The sequence below is a fragment of the Pseudorca crassidens genome, chromosome 13 (assembly GCF_039906515.1).
Source record: "Pseudorca crassidens isolate mPseCra1 chromosome 13, mPseCra1.hap1, whole genome shotgun sequence".
Classification (NCBI taxonomy): Eukaryota; Metazoa; Chordata; class Mammalia; order Artiodactyla; family Delphinidae; genus Pseudorca; species Pseudorca crassidens.
In genome coordinates this window covers 21227235-21250096 of record NC_090308.1, presented here as the reverse complement: position 1 = coordinate 21250096, position 22862 = coordinate 21227235, and the positions used below count along the sequence as shown (strand labels likewise).

The window sequence follows — 22862 nt, the reverse complement described above, 5'->3', positions numbered from 1 at the left end:
CCTTAGTCCCTCCTGCTCGCTTTTTAACCCCCAAAGTTAATTTTGTGATTCTCTTTTGTCTCATGTCCAGTAACTTGTGGGGCAGCGGGACCCAAACTGCATTTTAAGAGCATTTCTGGGAGTTGTTCTCAGCAGGTGTCTTCAAGGCCCCAAGTTCTTTTTTTGTCCCCCACTGTGAAAAACTGATTGGCAGCTGGTGACAGGCAGGGCACTGGTGCTTGGCACTCACAGGAAGCCTTGCAGGAGGTGCCCAGAGTCACAGTGGAGGAAGTGTGGCCAAGCCAGCACAAGGTGGGGGACCAGATGTCGCCCGATTATGTTCCATTGAAATCCAAACAAGGCCCCAGATTCAGGATCATTTCCTTGAGACTCCCCAGTTGGAAACTGGCACCGATTCAGAACCTCACAACAGCTGGTCTCCCCATGCTAGGATTTATGTGCCTTGCAGGCAACTTTACCTGTGTGTTATCGATTGATTTCTGTAAAGCAATCAAACAGTGTCTCGAAGACCCAAAGCGTACTGCTCTCTGCCGAAGATAAAAAGAGCCCGTATATCACTGAACACGCGAGCAGTCTTATTACAGGCTTGGGAACGCTGAGAAGGATGCGTTGTCCTTGTTATTTGTGCCACCCATGTTAACCTTGAGGCTGCATCCTGACACTTGCAGCTTGGCAATGACAATGCTCCGCTCTTGTTAGGAGATTAACCCCCCCCCTTTGGAAATAAATTCTATTATAAAATAAGCTTTCAGGGGACACCAGCAGATGAGAAGTCGTGCTTATGTTTCTCATCATCCAGTTCATGCTGGGAAATCTGAGAATCTTTCCAAAATCTCCTTACTTGTTATCGTCCAGGTCATTTGCATCTATGCCGTCCACTTTCCTGCTCCCGAGGAAGGTGAGCTGGAAGCCTGACAGTTTCCTTTTCTGAAGATCAAGGAGGAAAAGCAAACAGAAACCGTCACCCCCAAAGATATTGTAGTTGCTTGTGCTGAGCAGCAGAGGAAGGTTTTAATTTGAAAACAAAACAAGTATTTTTAAGAAAAACTAGAACAAAGAATAGTGAAAGTACATCAGTTTATCTAATATTTAGCTAAATACGTATTCCTGACCTAGATCCAGGAACTCTATTTTAAGCATCGCCTTTATAACTGGCTGCTCCTGCTCTTTCCATCACCCGATAAGGTCTGGGTGACTCTCTCTTCCTCTCTCCCTCTCCCTCTGACTGCCTGGCAGTCCTCAACCCAGATTCTCAGACCTCACAGTGAGATTCTGGAGCTAGCCCTCTCCATTAGAAGCAAACAAAATAAATTGTTTCCATTCCCCAAAGGAATGTGCTAAAGCCTTTCTTCCTCTTTAACACGGATGCAATTTAAATTGGGCAAGAGCTGGACACAGTATACCTCACTCTGAGGAGAAAGCCTTGTGAGAGAGACCCTCACAGAAAGACCCCTTCATCCTCCCTGTGAACTGTCAGTGACAGAAAGTAAGCAGGTCATGCCCTCCGCATCCACAGGGTTTCTGCAGAATCCTTACCCATTCCCTCATTCCACAAAAACGTCTTCAGTACCTACTATCTGAAAACCCCGTGTGCATGTTCCTCCCCGGCTGTTCCGCAAGGCTGTGAAGTCAGAGCTTCTTACAGTGTGCATTTCGTTCCTTTCATCTCTTACCACTCCAGGGGGGCCCAAATATCCTTCGGTGACATTTCTCTTCATTACTCTGATTCAGAATCTTGCTTGTCTCTAACGTGCTCCGTAGGTGAGGAATTAAAGGGAAATAAGGATAAGACACGGCCCATTCATGGCAGGCATTAAAGGGAAATCACCTGAGATGATCTGTCAAAAATTGATCAAAGACAATAATGTGATCAAGGGCCAACTCAAGCAGAACCAAAGAATATGCACATGACTCAGAAAAGCAGCCCTGGCCCTTGCCAGTGTCCTGCTTCTTTCTCCTTCCCTTCCCTGTTCGTCATCGACGCTGGTGAAACATTTCCTGCTCAAGAATCTAACAGATTCCACCATTTTTGCTCAAACACTGGATGTCATCTTGTTTCCCCTGGACTGGGGCAATCATCTCAGAGGGTCAGACCCCGGGTCAGTTAAGGCCAGAGGAAAGGGTCCTCTGAGGTCATGTTGGAGATGGACTTGTTTGTCCTTCCTTAACTCTAAAAACACTTGATATTCTTTTTTTTTTGAATAGTTATTTTTGAATTTTATTTTATTTTTTTATACAGCAGGTTCTTATTAGTTATCCATTTTATACGTATTAGTGTATACGTGTCAATCCCAATCTCCCAGTTCATCCCACCACCACCAACACCCCCCGCCACTTTCCCCCCTGGTGTCCATTCGTTTGTTCTCTACATCTGTGTCTCTGTTTCTGCCCTGCAAACCGGTTCATCTGTACCATTTTTCTAGGTTCCACATATTTGCATTAATATACGATATTTGTTTTTCTAAAGACACTTGATATTCTTAATGTACCCTAGCCTGTCCTAGTAATTCCTTTATTCACTGATCATACTCACAAATTCACCAAAACATTTACTGAATCAATTTATACTTTGAGTCCGTTCCACTTTCATAACCCCTCCTGTGGCACAGCACACAGGTTTTATATCCCTCAGCTCACTTTATCCCTAGCCCCAGTGTTCTGGGAACCGGCTGTCGTGTCCAGTTCACACAACCCATAATGGTTCTCATTTTATACCTTTTGAACAGTCTTTCTCTCATCCATTCTCCCTTCATCCTCTTCAATTCTTAAAACTGAAAAGATTCTCAAGACTCCAAGTGAGCTCTGACCTCATCCTGCTCCTTTCTTTAGTGGCTCCCATAAAGCTTAGATTCATGACTATCAAAGTGAGAGGAGCATTGGGTCAGGGAGACATTTGGCTGGAGCAAGGGGCTGACCTGCAGACAGAAAGTGACGAACAGCCCTTAAAAGTCCACTGTCCACTAATGAGGAAGGTTCCTGGGGAAGTGTCATAAATTCCACTCATCGGGGATTTTTCTGTTCACCTAAGATATTCGCAGAATGGTGACCTGCTCCCAAAAGCAGGTGTGGGGAAGAGTCCACAAGCTGTGTGTGAGCTTACAGAACGTATCTCTACCCTCGATGAGTCTGGAGAGGCTAAGGGAAATGTCAGGTTTCTTTGATTTGCCTGAACTATGAGTACAGTGTAGTTAATCTCATACTGATCCGAACAAAGCTGGCCAACATATATGTCTTTGATTAATTATATTAAAATGGGGAGAATTAGGACTTGAAATACACGTTTTGGCAAATAAAGTCATTTAAAATATTGGCCTGTGTGTGCAAATAACAAGACATAAGACCGTAAGGAAAACATAAAACTGAAGATCTTTCCTGTGATCTAGATATGGAGCGTGAAGCGTTTTTCTTCCTCCAGCAACCCCTCCCAAATGCAGTGTCTCACAAGGGAATATGAGCTTTATGACAGGGGCTTCCTGGTGGTGCAGTGGTTAAGAATCCGCCTGCCAATGCAGGGGACACGGGTTCGAGCCCTGGTCCGGGAAGATCCCACATGCCGCGGAGCAATTAAGCCCGTGAGCCACAACTACTGAGCCTGCGCTCTAGAGCCTGCATGCCGCAACTACTGAGCCCACGTGCCACAACTACTGAAGCCCATGTGCCTAGAGCCCATGCTCCGCAGCAAGAGAAGCCACCGCAATGAGAAGCCTGCACACACTGCAACGAAGACACAACACAGCCAAAAATAAAATAAATAAATAATTTTTTTTTTAAAAAAAAGACCTTTACGACATCTGTATGACTGGCATTGTTCCTAGAACCTCAGGTTCACAGGGATCAAAACTAAGTGGTCTAGCGTGTGCCTTATTCAGCCTTCCTCAGCGGAATACATTGTTCAATAGCTAAAGACTGATAACAAATTTTAAAGAGCATGATGTGCCAGCTATGCCTTGGTTAATGAGAAAGCCAGTTACATGTCAAGGAAGCTTATTAGTCACGCATGACCATATATAAAATTACGGTAGCTGCCTTTATAGCCCCCAAATTAGGCGGTAGTGAGGAATTTACCATATACTGACCAGTTTCTTGTCTCCTAAAACAGTAAGTCGTACGATGTCAGCGTGGTCATAGTCCTGCGGTGCAGTTGTGAGCTGTCAGGCTCCCATCATTGTAACTGTTCCCTTGATGAGTTTCACACACAGAGGTTGGAGCTGGCTATGTGATGACCGCGGGTGTGCACTCACGATGCTGTGATGTGCTAGTCAGGTCCCCTTTGGGGACTGAAGGACTTATTTCCCCAGCAGCTGGGGATGCTGCCTCTTCAGCCCCTCACTGAAGGCTCTCTCCAGGAGCCACTCTCACCTGAACTGAGCTGTCTTGCTAAAGGTCAGGCCCCCTTCCCTGGGGCAGCCCCATTCCATCACTGGTCCATGCTTGATATAAAGACCTGGCCCACTTACCCCAATCTGGGGCAACACTGAACAGCCAGCCCAGCTTCAGAGCTCTTGGTGGGGTCAGCTAAGACCCTTGTTGAGACTGCGTCATAGACACACTTCTCCCTCTGCCGTACCGCCCTTCCTTCTTTTCTCCAAACAGGCACCGATCCTCAGACACTCCCTAATAAACCTGAGTCTGCTGGTTCCCATCTCAGAGTCTGCTCCACAGGGAACCTGACCTGCGGTCAACTGTTGCAGACTCTTACAGATGAGGAGCCTGGGGTCCAGAAAGACCCCAGTTGGCTCAAAGTTATGTAGTCAGCTACTGGTGAATGGCTTCCTGGTCCTGTCTTCTCTCCACCTCTCCACAGCGAACAGAGCCTGTGTGGTCACTGGAGTCTGGACTCAGTGCTGGCCACATAATCATCAGTGCAGCCTAAGCAAGACGAGAATGTGCAGGGCAATACTGCTTGAACAAAGACCTAGAAGGAGCACTGAACGTGATGTACTGTGCCCAGGGTAATCCATTTCTTAGAAGCCTTCCTCCACCCAGTACCTACTGTCTGCCCACCCACACGTCGGTAACCACCAACATTGCTTTAGGTAGAAAGTGTGTCCTTTTCTGTTTGCAGAGCCAAATTAAGAGGCGACGGAGAAAAAGTTTTGAGCTTTGAGCTAAATTGCCTCCTTCTCCCTTGACTTTCCCCTGTAATCTTTGGGAGAACATTTGAATACTTTGTGCTGTAAAGGTTCCTTCTGACAGTATTACCTTATGTCATGGAATCACTGTGAAAAAGAGCTAAGTTACAGCTACTTCTATATGTGTTGAATAGTGCTTCTGCAAAAGCTTGAATTTAATTTAATAGATAATAGAGATGAACTTCAAGATTAAAACTGAAATCTTCCCCATTCCTTAAGTTTGTTGGTATGTCTGTGTGTGTGCATTTGTGTATGTATACGTATGGGTGTGTGTACGTGTGTGTTTGCATGGGTATATGTGGGTTTATGCGTGTGTAAATGTATGGGTGTGTGTTTGCATGGATGTGGGGGGGATATATGCGTGGATATGTTTGCGTGGATATGTGTGTGTTTGCACTGTGTATGTGTGTGTATGCATGCACGTGAATGCATGGATGTGTTTGCATGTGTGTATGTCTGGGTGTGTTTGCATGGATGTGTTTGCATATGCCTTATGGTGTATGCATATGTGTGTTTGCATGTGTGTGTGTGCGCACATGCACATTCTCTATTAACATGATGCCATTGGCAGGGTGCATGTCACTCTCTGGAGACTCACGGCTCTCTGCTTTCGATTACACTCAGTCTAGTCCAAAACCCCTCTGAACTAATCCTAATCAACTTGGAAGCCACCAGTCTCAGGCATGAGGCTGTCAAATGTGAGTGTTTGCAGATGTCAGTGAAGATGGCAGGAATCCAGGAGGACAGATCAAGGCTTAGTCACTGAAAAATGCATGCCAGTGCATCGTAGCTCCAGAGCACCCTCGCAGCCGTAAGAAAAATGTGTCGTGACAATAAATCAATAACCTCTTGGAGATGATTCTTTTCTGAAATATCCCTGATTAATTATGCCAACGCACACTTGGCCACAGTACTTTGCTCCAGCATTAACTTAATGCTTTTTGCGTGAAGCAGGATTATAACTCGTTCTCATAAGTCAAATTTGACATTTCAAATTGGGCTTTAAAGGTTTGGGTTATAGATTTTATAACGTCTTCATGTCAAACATAATTGCTCTTATTGCTGCAATCAATAAACGTTTGCCAATCAATCAGAATAACATTTATTTTATCATAAACAAGACTAAATTAAAACCATTTGAAATCATTGTATTTGAAGACTCAGTGAAGAAGGTTCTTTAGGACCATGGAAATCTGCTTGTGTGCTGTGGTGGAAGAGTGCGGGGAAATTACCAAAGTTGATGGAAATGTGTTACTATTCTCTCACTTCAAAAGAATTAATGCCTCTCTACATTTTGTGAACATGTAGCTTTAGTTGGGGGACTTAGTCCCAGATGAATATGGTTTGGGGCAAAGTAGTCCCCTTCCTTTCTGTAATAGAAAATTATAATTTTTGTACCTTCAAGATGAAGGTACTTTTTAAGTTATTTATATACAGCATCCAGGAACTTATTTTTTTATTCATCTTAAATTGCCAGGGTTTTTTTTTTTTTAAATAGTAAAACTAATGGAAAATAGGGTTTACCTAAGGGAAAGTCATACTATCATGGTCCTTGAACAAAGGTTTGTTGAGACCCTGTTAAGTTGCCTGCACGGAGAAGAGAGCTGAGTGTACAGCGGTCAGTAAAGCTTGTTTCTTCTCCCTAAAGAAGTGTTCCCCACGCCTCAGGGTCCCTTCCTTGGTGTTCACTGTAGCATTATGTGGCATATTAATATTCAGTATCTTCACAGCTGCATCGGCCTAGAATAGTGTCCACATCACTCCTGTTAATAACAGCCCGTTGACCAGAACTCGTCCCAACGGCCCCACCTAGCTGTGAAGGGGCAGAGATCTGTGAGGGATGGTTCTCTGATGAGCAGAAAATGACCTTGCCTTGAGTGTGTACTAAAGAGAAGGTCCCAAATATCAAGGGGATTGCAGTCAGAGAGAGGAGCATGAGCAAAGCCATGGCCATGGAAAGCCTCTTGGTGGAACGGTGAAGTTGCCAGTACAGAACGTTATGAGATTAGTCTAGAAAAGCAGGCTGAGTCCGATAGAGAGTAAGTCTCTGAAGGCAATGCTAAGAAACTTGGATTTTGTTCTGAAGATACTGAGAATCTTTTAGAGAAGGGAATCAAGTGGTCAGAATAATGCTCTGACAGGGGACGATGCAGATGTGCATGCATGGGTGGATTCTGTGGAGCTCGAAATAATTTTTGAGAAGAATATGAATAACATTACAATCCTAGTTTCTTATTTTTTCAGTTTCTTTTTTAATTTCAGAGCACTCCTAATAATGAGTTTCATTTTTCTATACTTGCTCCCTGAACTTGACTGTGTGCTGTAAAGTTTACTGATGACAGGAACATTTGATTAAATTTCCCTTCCCTTGCCTTCTACTGAGACTGTATCTTCCATTGCTCTTCCTTCCACCCCTCTTCAACCCACCCACTAAATGCTTTCCAAGTACTTTTAAGGAGAGTAGACCAAAGAAAAGGCAAGAAACGAACACCAGCAGCATCTCAGAGAGTGCCTGTCTGTGTCAGCGGATTGGGGTTATTCTTATTCCTGCCGCTCTGCCTACCTGAGGCCCTTAGTACCCATGGGATTTATCCCCAAACATGAGCACAAAGCCTGGTCTGACAGCCTGCCTTTTAAACTTGGGTGCAGAGGCCACTCATCTCTCAGCCCCTGAGTCCCCCTGAGGTGAATGGCTGGGTGAGGGAAGGGCCAGGCTCCTTCTCGCAGGCACAGCCATGAGACCAAGAGCTTCCCTTCCCTGTACCTGTTCTTCCATTGACTGTTCCCAATCCTCACGTCTTCCCAAGGGCTTCACAGGTCATAGAGCATCACCGTTAAAGGATAAGCTCAGAAGCCAAATTGCCCAAGTCTAAGCCCAAACCCACCACCTTCCAGTTGGTAACCTCAAGCAACTTCTCAACTCTGTGCCTCAGTTTTTGTAAAACAGAATTGATGTTAACATACGCCTCAGAGGAGCAATGTGAGACGTAAATGACTTCAATCCGCGTAGAGGACCGTGGAGTAGACATTAGATGACATTATGGAGCACTTTGTCTTAAGTGAGGAATATCCCAAAAAATAAATTATTTTTTGTATATACTGTACAAGCCACTTTTACTATAGAATCTCATAGAATCCTCATGCAGCCCTAATGAATTTGGTCTTTTCTGAGCTGAGAGACTCCACGTTTGTATTAGCCTAATTGAAATGCATTCCCAAGAACAGCCAGCCGTCTGTTGGGGCAAGGATCTTTGTCTGCTCTGTTCTGGGATATATTTAAATACCTGAAATTGTGAGTGGCACATGGCAGGAATACAATCAGCATTTACTGAATGAATGAACAAACAAGCAAGCTTGGGGAGCCGTGTGTGTCACAGTAAAAACAGATTTATGATCTGGTAGATCTGAGGTCCGAGGCTGCCTGCACCGTTTACTAGTTCTACATGACCTCTGACAAGTTAATCCCTCTGTTCCTCCATTTCTTCATTTATAAAATGAAAGTGAAAATACCAATTTCGGGGCTTCCCTGGTGGCGCAGTGGTTGAGAGTCCGCCTGCCGATGCAGGGGACGCGGGTTCGTGCCCCGGTCCGGGAAGATCCCACATGACGCGGAGTGGCTGGGCCCGTGAGCCATGGCCGCTGAGCCTTCGCCTCCGGAGCCTGTGCTCCGCAACGGGAGAGGCCACAACAGTGAGAGGCCCGCGTACCGCAAAAAAAAAAAAAAAACAAACAAAAAAACAATTTCATTAGAGTTGCTCTAAGATTTAAACATGATGCTGGTGCAAAATGTTTAGCATAGAACTGAGCTTGTTTTAGTAGCTCAGGAAATGGTAGCCATTCTTATCACTGTGTATTTCTGCACATAAATGAATGACGGGGGAAGCAACATACGACACAGAGGGATGAATGAACTGATTACCGTGTTTACCTATCATATATATGCTTTGCCACAATTAAGACTAGCTCTCTTTTTTAACCTTTCCCCTATGCTGTTTTCAGTATTATGGTAATTATTAAAGTAAAAGAGAAAAGAGTAGAAACGGGGAAAGTGTAGGTAAGCAGGCTGAGGAGAGGTAGGGGAGAGGGGATGCTGAGGAAGACCTAGAAGAAAGTGATGGAGAGAATCAAGGCCATTTCTTGAGGAAAGAGCGAGAAGGAAGGAAAGGAGGAAGGAGAGAGGAGTATGTCGGTAGATAAAGCTCTCCTCTCTGCAGTCCGTCCTCCACCCAGCCTCCAGCTTGCTCTTTCTACTATCAATACCCAAATATGTTTCTCCTGTGTCTGTATACCTTCAACTCTATGGAGGAGTTTAAGCCTATAGAGCTAGCTCTGCTTCTTACAGGACAAAGTCCATATACAAGTCTTCCACATTATGGCTTCTGCCTACCTCACCTGTCCAGACTTAAGTCTTCATGCTCTTTCTTGTCCTACAGCGGTGACAGTCCCTCGGTGGTCTGTACTGTGCTCCACACACTATTTCTTCTTCTTGGCCTTGTGAATGAACTTCTTCCTTTAACCTTTCTTCTGCTTGTGAAGCCCTAGTCACACATAAAAACCCGGTTGAAATGTCTCCTGTTGCATGAATCCTTCCCTCAACCTGCCCTAGCAGACCAGATCACTCTGACCATTGCACTGTTGCGAGTCTGCACGTCTGAATGCATCTCATCATATTATAATCACTTGATCATCTGCGGGCAGTAATTCGAGGTGCTCTTCTGTGAGAACCCCAAACGCTAATTGTGAAATGTTCACGGAAGAAGTGAATATTAGGTCATTTTCAAGTCACTGTTATGTTTTAAGGTACAACATGGGTTAATTCTGGACTCACATTCACAAAAAGAAGAATTCCTTTTGTTGGCCCACAGGCTGCTGGGCTGAAAAGAAGACACCACTCTGGAGCCCCCCAGTAATGCCACAGACGCTTGGCACCTTGTGGATACCTTCATTAGGAAGATTCAGGAAGAGATATTAACTTCTCTCAAGTCATATTAAAAATGCTTTTTAAATGCAAAAATAACAGCCCAGTAAAATGATGCCACTGTCTTAGCGTAATTGTTTCTGTAATGCATCATTTGCTCTTAATTGCAAGGATATGCATGGCTTGGTTTAATGCGTGGCACTCTTTTGTTTATTTGGCCTAATTATTAAAACCATATCCTAAGAGCTGTCGGGGCTAATGTTAGAACTGGATGAGTCCATAAAGCATTCTGGAAATGCCTGGAACATATTGGCACTTAATAAATATTGGTTCCACCTGAATCTGAGTCCTGCCCCTGGGTCACTTTTCTAATGTCATTCTGAGATGCCCGTGTAAGCGCATCTCAGACGGATTTGACAGCCGGCAGGAATGGGTATCCAACACCACACAGGAAAGGCACAATTTAAAAAGCTCTGGCAGTTTCTGGGGAGATTCTGTGTCATATTGTACCGGCATCACCACATTAAAACCAGCACCTCAGCCCTTAGGAGAGGGAGGCCCGTGACGTGGGAAAGTTCCATTTGACTCCTGGAGACTGGAAACTACTGAGGTTAAAACGGGCAGTTTTCTGTCACTCAAAGCACTAAAATATCCCTACTGTGACGAGAGTGAGGGAAGGTGGCGAATCCTGAGCTGACCCATCAGTAAAATTAATAACGACAGTTTCTGGTGGCAGGATAAAACATTTGGTCAGGGTTTCAGAGTTAAAAATGTAGGTTTTTTAGAGCCTGCATCAGCTTTGTTTCCAAGCTTCCTGGGATGACATTGCCGTGTCCTCACATCCACTGACTCTGAAGTTATGCTTGTTCCAGGGGAAGCCCCACCCCAGTTCTGTGCATGCCCCACCCAACGCTGCTTTTCCCTGCGTTCATCAAACGTTTACCTTATTTGGAGAGCCTGGAAGATTTGCAAAGGTTAGCATCAGTTAGTGTTTTGTGATTTTTTTTTTTTTTTTTTTTTTTGCCAGTCTTTCTCATGTCACCCTTCCTATCGTTTTAGAACACATTTTGCTAACACGATGGGCTTTATCTTCAAACTTGGAAATTCCTTCTTGCTTTATTACAGCACAAAAATGTCTATTTTAATCCCCTTTTACTCTAGATGTGGTTAAGGGGTGGGGGGAGCAAAGGAACAAAATATTCATGTTACAGTATGAAATTAATAAGAATTATTAATTTTACCTTTCTGTATCCTAGAGCAGTTTTCCATATTATTTTTATTTATGATATACCTGTCAATTGTTAGGACATCATAAGAACTCTCCCTCACCGCATCCTCCCCATTAAGTCTGGTCACACCTCTAGCCCTGCCTGCAGGCAAGTACCCACAAGAATGCAGGTGCTCTGAACGCATACACACAAACACACACACACACACACACACACACACACACACGCACAGCCATCCTTCAACTTTTTATTTACGATCAAAAGTTGTTGTAGGATAGGGGCTTCCCTGGTGGCACAATGGTTGAGAGTCTGCCTGACAATTCAGGGGACACGGGTTCGAGCCCTGGTCCGGGAAGATCCCACATGCCGCGGAGCGGCTGGGCCCGTGAGCCATGGCCGCTGAGCCTGCGCGTCCGGAGCCTGTGCTCCGCAGCAAGAGAGGCCGCGATAGTGAGATGCCCGCTCACTGTGATGAAGAGTGGCCCTCGCTTGCCACAACTGGAGAAAGCCCTCGCGCGGAAACGAAGACCCAACACAGCCATAAATAAATAAAAATTAAAAAAAAAAAGTTGTCATAGGATATAAGAAAAACTAGATATCCTGACACCCATAAAGGCAAGAAATGTGGTCTACCGTCGTGGGGACCACCATGAGCACTACTCCACTGGAAGCCAGTAAACCAAATGCCGCAGCACAGGCTCCGGATGCGCAGGCTCAGCGGCCATGGCTCACGGGCCCAGCCGCTCCGCGGCATGTGGGATCTTCCCGGACCGGGGCACGAACCCGCGTCCCCTGCATCTGCAGGCGGACTCTGAACCACTGCGCCACCAGGGAAGCCCCAATCTCATTTTTAGCAATTTGATGCATCCATTACTTTGAGGACATTCCCAGAGGTCTGCCTGTACTCTACAGATGCAAATAAGTGGATATGGGGTTGCCGGCTCTCTCATTATCCAGGTAGGCAGGGGCTGGTCTGGCACACCTCGTGTTCAAAAGCTGCTTTTGCTTCCAAGGAAGAAACAATCCTTTTTGTCTTTTTTTTTTTTTTTTTTGCGTTATGTGGGCCTCTCACTGTTGTGGCCTCTCCCGTTGCGGAGCACAGGCTCCGGACGCGCAGGCTCAGCAGCCATGGCTCACGGGCCCAGCCGCTCCGCGGCACGTGGGATCCTCCCAGACCTGGGCACGAACCCATGTCCCCTGCATCGGCAGGCGGACTCTCAACCACTGCGCCACCAGGGAAGCCCCTTTTTGTCTTTTTTTTTTAATTCATTTTTATTGGCAAATAGTTGATTTACAATGTTGTGTTAGTTTCTGCTGTACAGAAAAGTGAGTCAGTTATACATATACATATATCAACTCTTTTTTAGATTGTATTCCTGTATAGATCATTACAGGATATTGAATAGAGTTCCCTGGGCTATACAGTAGGTCCTTATTAGTTATCTATTTAATATATAGTAGTGTGTATGTGTCAATCCCAATCTCCCAATTTATCCCTCCCCCGCTTCCCCCTTGGTAACCATAAGTTTGTTTTCTACATCTGTGACTCTATTTCTGTTTTGTAAATAGGTTCATTTGTGCCATTTTTTTAGATTCCACGTACAAGCGATATCGTATGATATTTGTCTTTCTCTGTCTGACTTATTTCGCTCAGTATGACAATCTCTAGGCCCATCCATGAGGCTGCAAATGGCATTATTTTGTTCTTTTTTATGGCTGAGTAATATTCCATTGTATATATGTACCACATCTTCTTTATCCATTCCTCCGTTGATGGACATTTAGGTTGCTTCCATGTCCTGGCTATTCAAAAAGATACATGTATCCCACTGTTCACTGAAACAATTTTTAATCTTTGTTCATGTGGTATGATAGCAGTACTCTTCTATTTAAAAAAAAAAAAAATACTTTGGAGAGAAGGAGAAAGACCAGAGAAATGGCAGGTGAACAGAGTCCTCAAATCTTGTCTGATATTTTTTGTGTTGTACACTCTGACTGCAGCCACAGTTGCTAGAGCTCTAAAGTAATCTGGAGTGCTCCCATAATTCATTCGCTCCACTTGCCTGAATCTGTACTGTCACACAGCATATATTTTTATCCTTCTATTTATTCCACAGCAGAGTTTATTATAAAACTTCTCTTTAGTTTATAGGCTACTGAATGCCGTCACAGATAATGAAAATATTTTTCCCCATAGCAAGTCCAGATCCTTCTTGTGTCATGTAAATTCATTTCTTTAATCTTGTTAAATACCATTAAGTTCCTCCATCAATACCTAAACTTCCTACTCATCTGTCTTTCCATTTTTCTGGCAAAAGAACACCTGTTCATAAATCAAATAATTTAGCATTTAGAAGGTACAGCTACAATTTACAGATAATCTGTTCCAGTGCATAGGTGTGTCTCTCATTGTATGTGAGATAATTTATGTGGTACAGGGGCCTGGCATTAAATACTATTGAATCACCTGGTGAAAAGGTAGTTCTCCCTCAATTATCTTTCAGTCCTTCTGATTTCATTTAGAAGAGTCTGTATTGCATTCTAGCATGTCTTTAATGCCCCTCTAATACTGACTAACAACCCTATTTAGCAGGCCTCAGAATCAAACAGGCAAACATGTCTATCAAACATTTATTAAGATCAATTAGTTTTCATTGTATTTGTTTTTGTGGTTATCTTTCTTAATGTGTTCCATTTATGAGAGTTTATACATCTCATAAGTTTTCCTTTAAATAGATTTATTTAAGAAAAAATGTGAATTGACTAAGAAAATAATTTTTGTTTTAAAACTCAAGTAGCGTGAGACAGGACTGCATTAGGACTTTTGACTTTAGTAGGCACTTTGCATTTGTGGGTCCCTTCCTCCATATAATATTATTCAGAATGCTGTATGCCACAGGAAAGAACTCATTTAGTAAAATACGTTTTTCACAGTGAAAATCTTTTTATTTTGAGGCTCAACCAAAAAATAGTTCTTGTCTGTTGAGAGACATCGTAAGTGATCTTCAGTCATGCACTCCCACAGGTTTTTTGAGTCAAAGATTATTTAACTCTGATATCTTCTAAAGATATAATTCTAATATAGAAAGCAGAGCATGGAATTTGGAGACAGACGGAATTGGTCTTGAACCCTCTCCAGACTTAATAGCTCCGTGATCTTGGGCAAGACAATTACCTTTTATGAGTCCTTATTATCTCATCTGCAGGATGGAGTTGGTAACTCCCACTTAAGATATGGTTTTGAAGATTAAATTATCTGCACCAATATTCATTGAGCCCCTCCTATGTGCCAGGCTCTTTTTTAAGTGCTACAAATACCACAGTGAACAAAACATAAGCTTACCATTCTTGTCCAGCTGATGGTCTTACATGAAGTTGACTATTTCCTTGCTGGTTCTTAAGTCATTGAAGCAGAGTGTTGCCTGGGAGTGGATTAGAACTGAATTTCGTGTACTCCTAGTTCTAAAATAATTATCCCTCTTGCTGCTACAGATTTTGAGTCACAATTAGCTACCAAAGGTTACTTAGAGATTCAGCAAGACCTTTTGTAGATTTTTTTACCGATTTTTTTTTTTTTTTTTTTTTTTTAGTTCATAAAACTTCAGCTACCTTCAGGGAAACATATTCGCTATAAATATTTTGCACTATTTTTACCTTTGTTAATATATACTGTTTATCAGTAAACATAATTTGCATTATAAATTTTTAGAAAGGCAGATACACATTCTTCAGTGCCTGTAAATTCTTGATGATAAACTGTTACCCTCATATGACATTTGCTGCTGGCCAGACTGACATAGGCACAGCTAGGCACCAAAAGATCTCTTGTCCTCACTTATGGAACAAGTAGCTCCTTTTTAGTGGTGATGATGCCAGAAATGGAGTGATCTGGAGAGATTTTCATCTTTCAAAGAGATTTTTTTTTTTTTGCCTGGCATCACCAAAGCACATCCTAAGCTTTCCAGGTATGACATCTGATGATCAGCAAGTAGGCTAGGTAAAATAAAGTTAACTGGATAACTGGATAAGAATATTCAGGTTAGTTATTGGAACTTATATAACTTTATAGAAAAATGAGTGAATTTTTACGCAGTTTGGAGCAATGGAGGAAGAGGTAGAGCTTAGATATTTTTAATATTAATGAGTCAAAAATAACATCATCATTCTACAACCCACACAGGCTATTAAGAGTCAGCATTATCTCAGTGTAAACGCTTCATTTGCAGGTATTTTTCTTCTACAATTGATTCGATAAGTCTTGGCCTTAGGGCTAACTATATATTTGAATTTTACATGAATGCACTATTGTAAAGCTGTTGTTGGCATCTCAAATTGTTGCTGAAATTCCAGGCCAATGTTATCTGAGGTGACTAGATTATAGTGAAAAAAACAATAAAATAGATCTTTAAAATACATACTGTCTCTGTTTTAACACACATGTACATTTTGTGTGGTTCCCTTCAGAGCTAATTATACTGTTTTAAAACAATAACAGAGGGCTTCCCTGGTGGCGCAGTGGTTGAGAGTCCACCTGCTGATGCAGGGGACACGGGTTCGTGCCCCGGTCCGGGAGGATCCCACATGCTGCGGAGCGGCTGGGCCCGTGAGCCATGGCCGCTGAGCCTGCGCGTCCGGAGCCTGTGCTCCGCCACGGGAGAGGCCACAGCAGTGAGAGGCCCGCGTACCGCAAAAAAAAAAAACAAAAGAATCAGTTAAATAAATGTTGGTCAGGGAATTCCCTGGCGGTCCAGTGATTAGGACCCGGCACTTTCACCGCTGGGGCCCAGGTCCAACCCCTGGTCGGGGAACTAAGATCCCACAAGCTGCTCGGCCAAAAATAAATAAATAAGTAAATAAATAAATAAATAAGTAAATGTTGGTACATCTATAAAATGGAGTTTTAAGCAGCTGTGGTCAGCGTTTATATTCTAGAATTATTTCTATAATTGCATATCAGAAAGTCTCATGCTATAATCCCAAACAAAACTGCATGCCCAGTATGATCTTAACTTCTTAGCTGTGTATAAATAATATGCACAAAGAGTGAGGGGAAAGAACGTGTAGCAAAATATTAACAGTCGTAGTTTTTATTCCTTTCTTATGTTGCAACTTTTTTCCCTATATATCTTTCTATAATTTCTATAATTTCCTGTAACGGGCATAAAGAAAATACAATTTTAAACATTAAGATATAGAAGAAAAAGAAGGGGAGCAATTGATAGACTGCATGTTTTCACGTCCATTCTACCTCCTAGGTGAGCCATGTACTGTTCTCTGCTGTGGCACTTTTGATAGAAATTGACACTATCCATTCTCCTACTGAAGACAAATAGCTAATTAGGGGTGATGATAAGAACCTGTGTCACCTGGTCTCTGTTCTTTTTCAGCACACGACGGTTTTGCCCTTTATATTAATTGAGATGAGGACATCACACCATGCGTATCCCAGCAGGAGCAGCGGACTGGCCGCCATATGTACCTTCTCTGTTGGCTATATATTATGGTAAGGACAGTGTCTGCTGGGCTTTCTTATTGTATTAGATTTTGCACTACTAAATTTGGGCACATATTTCATTATGGATATAATCACTAACAGATTCACACTGCGTGCCTCATTTGGTCCAAGACCTGGGCTTTGTCTCATTTCCCCAGATGCTTATATTTTTAGAAAGTATATGCCAAACCTCACACAACAGGAATTTGTTGAACAATTCCATGTAAGCAGTGGTTCTTCCAAGGCTACATTTTTCAACTCTTTTTCAGACTAAATGTTTTTCTTGGACATCAGTTTTATTGCTTAAGGGCTTTTTTGCTTGGGATTTTTTATTGTTGTTGCTTTTTTTGGGAGTGAGGGAGTTGCAGCAAATGCAAATGAGGACAGAAGAAATGACCTCTTAGAGGAGTGACTTCTATCCTCTAAGTGAAACAAGTGAAAATGTACATTTTCCTGAGTCAGTTTAAAACCTTTTCCAGAATTCGCTATTACATATAGCATGCATTTAATGGTTTTGTTTTGAAAAATTGGGGTAAATACATAGCAGGAAATCTCTACTTTGTCTGTTGGGCATGAATAAGCCCCAAGTGTGAGGTGCCAAATTTATCTGATAAAAGAATTTTTGCCTGTTGAGTTTACTTCACTTTCATTTCAGTTCTAACCATGTTTTAACATTTCAGAATTATTTATCTTAAGATAATTTCTTATTTCTCTGTATAACTCCAAGTGCTCTTTGATATATTAGCATACACAGAGAAGGTCTCTCCCCTCAGCATTTCCGCCTCTTGGGACTCTCTTGTCCTGAATTCTGGGTCACCATCACCTCCTTTAAGTCTTTAGGACTGAATCACGTTCTTCCAAACCCAGGACTGCACTTAATCCCACCAAAATCCTGGAGCACTTTGGGAGGTCCAGTCCCTGTGGAGCGTTTTGCTCCAGCCAGTCCAGAGATATAAAATAAAGGTCAGTACAGTACTTCACATACTTTGCCTGAATGATCACATAATGCTCCAAATCTGAACAAAAAGGGAATTCGCTTTTAGGAAGCCACGCCCTGTGGCTGGATCTAAGGGGACATCCAGGCTACAGACCCCAGAACAAACATGCGGTCATGTTCAATTCCATCTGCCACTTCATTGATGAGTCACCGACTGTTCACGAGGACTGCGGAACGTTTGTTTTCCTAGTGACTTTTTAGATTTTTTTTTTCTACCCAAAACATTAAGTATTGCCTTTCTCTGAAAGAAAAAATTCAAATGATCCGGGCTCACAGGTGAAGTGTGACTGTGAAATTATATCTTAAGAATGAATTCATGTGCTTTATACATAAGAACTTGATGTTCAAATGACTCTTATCTTTCAGAAGAGTCAGGTAGGAAAGCTAACAGTTATTCCAGGGTTGCTACGATGTTTGCAACACGTCTGGAACTGCCTATAGATTTAGTTTAAAAATCAAATGCCCAGGCTTCCCTGGTGGCGCAGTGGTTAAGAATCCGCCTGCCAATGCAGGGGACACAGGTTCAAGCCCTCGTCCAGGAAGATCCCATATGCCGCGGAGCAACTAAGCCCGTGCACCACGACTACTGAGCCTGCGCTCTAGAGCCAGCGAGCCACAATTACTGAGCCCGGTGCCACAACTACTAAAGCCCGCAAACCTAGAGCCCGTGCTCCGCAACAGGAGTAGCCCCCACTCTCCGCAACTAGAGAAAGCCCACGCGCAGCAACGAAGACCCAACGCAGCCAAAAATAATAAATAAATAATAAATTTTAAAAGTAAAAATAAAATGCCCTTCCCACCTCTCCCCGCAAAACACAGTCTCATTACTTTGCACTCATATTCACTTACCTGTGGGAAGGGAGGACTTTTACTCTGGGAACTCTGGGTGTATTTCTGTGAATTCATTTATATGCCATTACATTATCTGAACCTTGTAAAGCCCCAGAGATTTTAGGAACTGCATACTTTCTGATGGCTTTTCTTCCACTGTGGGTGCAATCAGTCCGCATTCCAAAGAGACACGTGGGAAATACCACATAGTCTTCATTGTAGACCCCCAAGCTCCCTCATTAAAATGAAGCATTACTCACGCTCTCTGTGCCAAGGGCGGCCTGCCAGCTCTGCACCCTCCCTGAGCAAACCAGTGCTTGTTTGGACACGTATCTGCATTAACCAGCGAATTCTCCCAGCTATGTTCTGAGAAAGCTTTCAAAGTAGACCTTTTCCTTTGGTGTTCTGCCCTAGGCATTCATTGCTATGCCAAGAGCTAAACAATGCCCTTCACACCATGTCCCATTATACAAACCCAGGGCTTTTAATTGTTATCAACAAAGTACTGAGTTTTACTCCCTTCCGGACTATCTCAGATGCGACGTACCAGTGACACAACAGCAAAAGGTTCAGGATGTGAAATCTTTACCATACCACATACCAGGGTCGTTCTGGACATTCCAGAGCCTTATGCCAAAATGTAAGGAAGCATTCCTCTTGTCACAGGCTGATTATAAAGTAGATCTCCCTTAAAATCCTCTGTGTGGTTGAGCTGGATCTATACCTCCGAGGCTGCTGGCCAGCCTGCCTGTCTGCTTGGCTCTGATTCTAGCTTGCTGCCCATTTTCACAGGTCTCCCTACCCGTCTGAATCTGCTGTCTTCCTAGGTTTGGGTCACGAGAGTTGAGAAAGCGAGGGACACCGGAGCTTTCCCTCATGGACTGGAGCCCACTGAGCTCCCACGTTCCGTGGCTCCACTTCCCAGCCCCCATCTCAGTCCGACCCAAGCTCAGCATCTGAAGTCATCCCAGACCCTTCCCTTGCCCACCTCCACCTGTCTTTCCACTTACCCAGGGGTCTGGGGCACAAATATCCCCTGACCATTGATGGTGGGCTCTTAACTCCCTTTCTGTACACCTCTCCTCCACCATCACTCCTCCGCACATTTCTCTGCACCTTATTTGTGACATTTCCCCCTAATGAGTGAGATGATCCGTATTCTCCTATGCAGGACACAGCACAGAAGTCCCATTGGTTTCTAACGCAACAGGAATTATCAGGAATTGTACTGAGTACCATTTTGTCGACTGCTGTGCCAAAAGCGATTTTAAATATTACTGTATTTAGTTCCCCACATAGCACTTTGAGATAAGCATTATCTGGCTCATTTTACAGATAAGGACACCAAAGCTTAGAGAGATGATAGGGCTTGCCCAAGGAAAAGACACTATTTTTTGTTGTTGCCAGAACTACAGTTGCCCTTGAACAACGTGGGGCTTAGGGGTGCTGACCCTCGCCACAGCGGAAAATCCGAGGATAATTTTACAGTCAGCTCCGTATACGTGTTTCCTCTGTATCTGCAATTCCTTCATATCTGAGGTTCCACATCCAGGGAGTCAACCACTCTCAGATCATGTGGTAGTGTCGTTAAGTATTTACTGAAAAAATATCTGCATCTAAGTGGACCATCGCAGTTCAAACCCATGTCGTTCAAGGGTGGACTGTATAGTGCAAGCCCTGGGGTGTGGCTGCAGAGCCTATACAGTGAACCGTATATTCTCTACCCCTTCTTACTGTGTGAAGGGTAACCCTGTGGGTGAACAAGTCAAGTGAGCTTTTAGGTTTTGTTTTGAAGCAATACATCAGTAGCAGCCAGGTCGAATCATTAAGGCCACTTCCTGGGTTTGAATTCCCACTCCCACACTTAACCTTTCTGGGCTTTAACTTATTCGGAAATAAAATAGGGACAGGGATAGTACGTACCTCATGGGGTGGTGGTGAGGACTCAGTTACTCTATGTAGAGCCCATAGAATTATGCCTGGCAGACAGTAAAAGCTTCTGTATTTGCTATTATTATTATTATTTCTACATTTGCAGTTCCGAGAAGCTCCTCAGCAATAGTAGCAAGAGCACATGTGTTCTTCTCAAGGGTCTGAGAATTTTAGATATGATGCTACAAGTCCTTTCTCTTCCTTTACTCATTCTTGCTCACTTAAACACTCTTCACTTTAAGAATCCAAAACAATAAAGGATATAAAAATACAAATTTGTTTTTAAGTTTAAAAGGATCATCAGGAAATCTTGAAGGAGAGGCTGAGTAAAACAAGTGAACTTTAAGATCACAGGATGCTGACTGTTGTCACCCTCCAGTTGACAAATTCTACAAGAGCAGACGTCCTCACTCCACCTGGTGCAGGACTCCTGGTGGCCAATCTGTTCCTTGGATGTGGTGCCTCCTCGCCAGCACCTCACATCCTTGTCTCCCTGCAGTATTGCTGCTGCTGCAGCTCTGCTTTTCAATCTGCAGGGCACACAAACAGGAAACCACTGCAGAGCCTAGGAAATTTACATCCCCAGGGATTCAACAGTGGGTCTCCTGTGTGCTGAGGAGTCTTCTTGCTGCCTCTGGCCATCACCCCCTCCCACGGTGGTCCTCATTCAGCCAGAGCCCACCTGAGATCTAAGGGGCCGTGCATAGTACATGCTGACCACTAAATGCAGGGCACAGTCAAAAGCAAGGAGGCATTAGTGAAGTGGAGAAGATGGGTCCTGGGAGCGTCTTCTCATGGATAAACATTTCTTATCACTGCAGTGAGCTTATATAAAGCAAAATAGAAATTTCTGTTGTCTCAGGGCCCTAGTTGTTTTTGATAAATTCCACACTCCAAATCCTACTGCCCCAAATGTGTCCATTGTACAACTTTCCAACCTAGAAAGTAAAACAAAGTAAAATCATAGTGAAGTGTGATCTTCCTTTTATGATATAAACTTAAATTGTCCAAAATCAGAATTTTATCACCACCAAACTTGATTATGCCCCAGCCGTGCAATTGCAGATTTTTTTTTGTTTTCTTATTGAAACGTTTCTATATTTCCTCAAATTTTTGCTGGAAACATACATCATTTTTAAAGTAGAGAAAAAATTCTTAAAAGTAAAAATAAGAGTGTACTCTAATTAAGAAGTCTTGGAAAGAATATTAAGCCATGAACGAGTAAAAATTTTTTGCATAAAATTTGCACCTGCTTCACTAAGAAAATTAAATTTTGGACCACATTAAACTCCTGTTTAATTGGATGTTTCTTCACCAGTTAAACAGATCTGGCCAGCAGATGACCAGCATTTTCTTCTGTTCCACTTGAATCTTTCACTCAACCATAACTGCCTCTCTGTTGACTTTTACATCTGGGATAGTGTGTGAAAGTTTTCCTAATTTCCTGGCATCGGAAAACTGGAACCAAGCTGAAAGAGTGACGTGCTAAGTGCCTCCCATTCTGAAGAGAGATACCTTTCTTGGGTCTTTTTTTTTTTTTTTTTTTTTTTTTTTTTTGGTACGTGGGCCCCTCACTGTTGTGGCCTCTCCCGTTGCGGAGCACAGGCTCCGGACGCGCAGGCTCAGCGGCCATGGCTTACGGGCCCAGCCGCTCCACGGCATGTGGGATCCTCCCGGACCGGGGCACGAACCCGTGTCCCCTGCATCGGCAGGCGGACTCTCAACCACTGCGCCACCAGGGAAGCCCTCTTGGGTCTTATAAGAGACAGCCAGAGGACCCTGCTTCCTCACCCATCCCCAAAGCCATCCACACTCTTTGCCATGCCCATCCTCACCACCCTCCTTCCTCAGCCTGGCTGGGGAAGAGGGAGAGGATCTTTGCATTCTTGAGTTTGGGGTCTAGGGGAGCTACTGGGAAAGGAAGTGCCTCCCCACACTCGCCAAAGCCAGTTAGTTGTGAGAGGCTCCAAACGAAGCCCTGGTAAATATCCAGGCTGAGACAGGAATCTAATTTAGGGATCAGACTTGCTAACCTTCCTTATGCCTCCTACCTGAGCAAAGAAAAGGGCATTGGGAGGATATGGCAGGGTGGAGGGAGGGGCAGCTGTAGAGCAACCTAGATCCTACCATCGTGAGTGGCAAAGATACCTGGGTAAGTTTCTTGTGGATCTGGTGTGACATCAAGGGAGGTTGCTGGGCTTGAACTATCCACTCAAGAAGGCCAGCCCCTGGACAAGGGTTTCCCAGGGGCAAAAAACTAGAAGGTTCCGCTGTGGGCAGGAGCCAGGGGGTGTTGAAGAGGGCAAGCTGGAGCCAGCCAGGCTCCCAC

General features: G+C 43.7%; 1 protein-coding gene across 1 annotated transcript in view; it reads left to right on the top strand.

Annotated features, from left to right (window-relative positions):
• Positions 1–22862, top strand: part of AIG1 (androgen induced 1) — a 233841-nt gene that overhangs the window by 176188 nt on the left and 34791 nt on the right. Inside the window, exon 4 of the mRNA XM_067701908.1 lies at positions 16667–16782. Coding sequence (XP_067558009.1) covers positions 16667–16782 — 116 coding nt within the window. The remainder of the gene's footprint in view (positions 1–16666; positions 16783–22862) is intronic.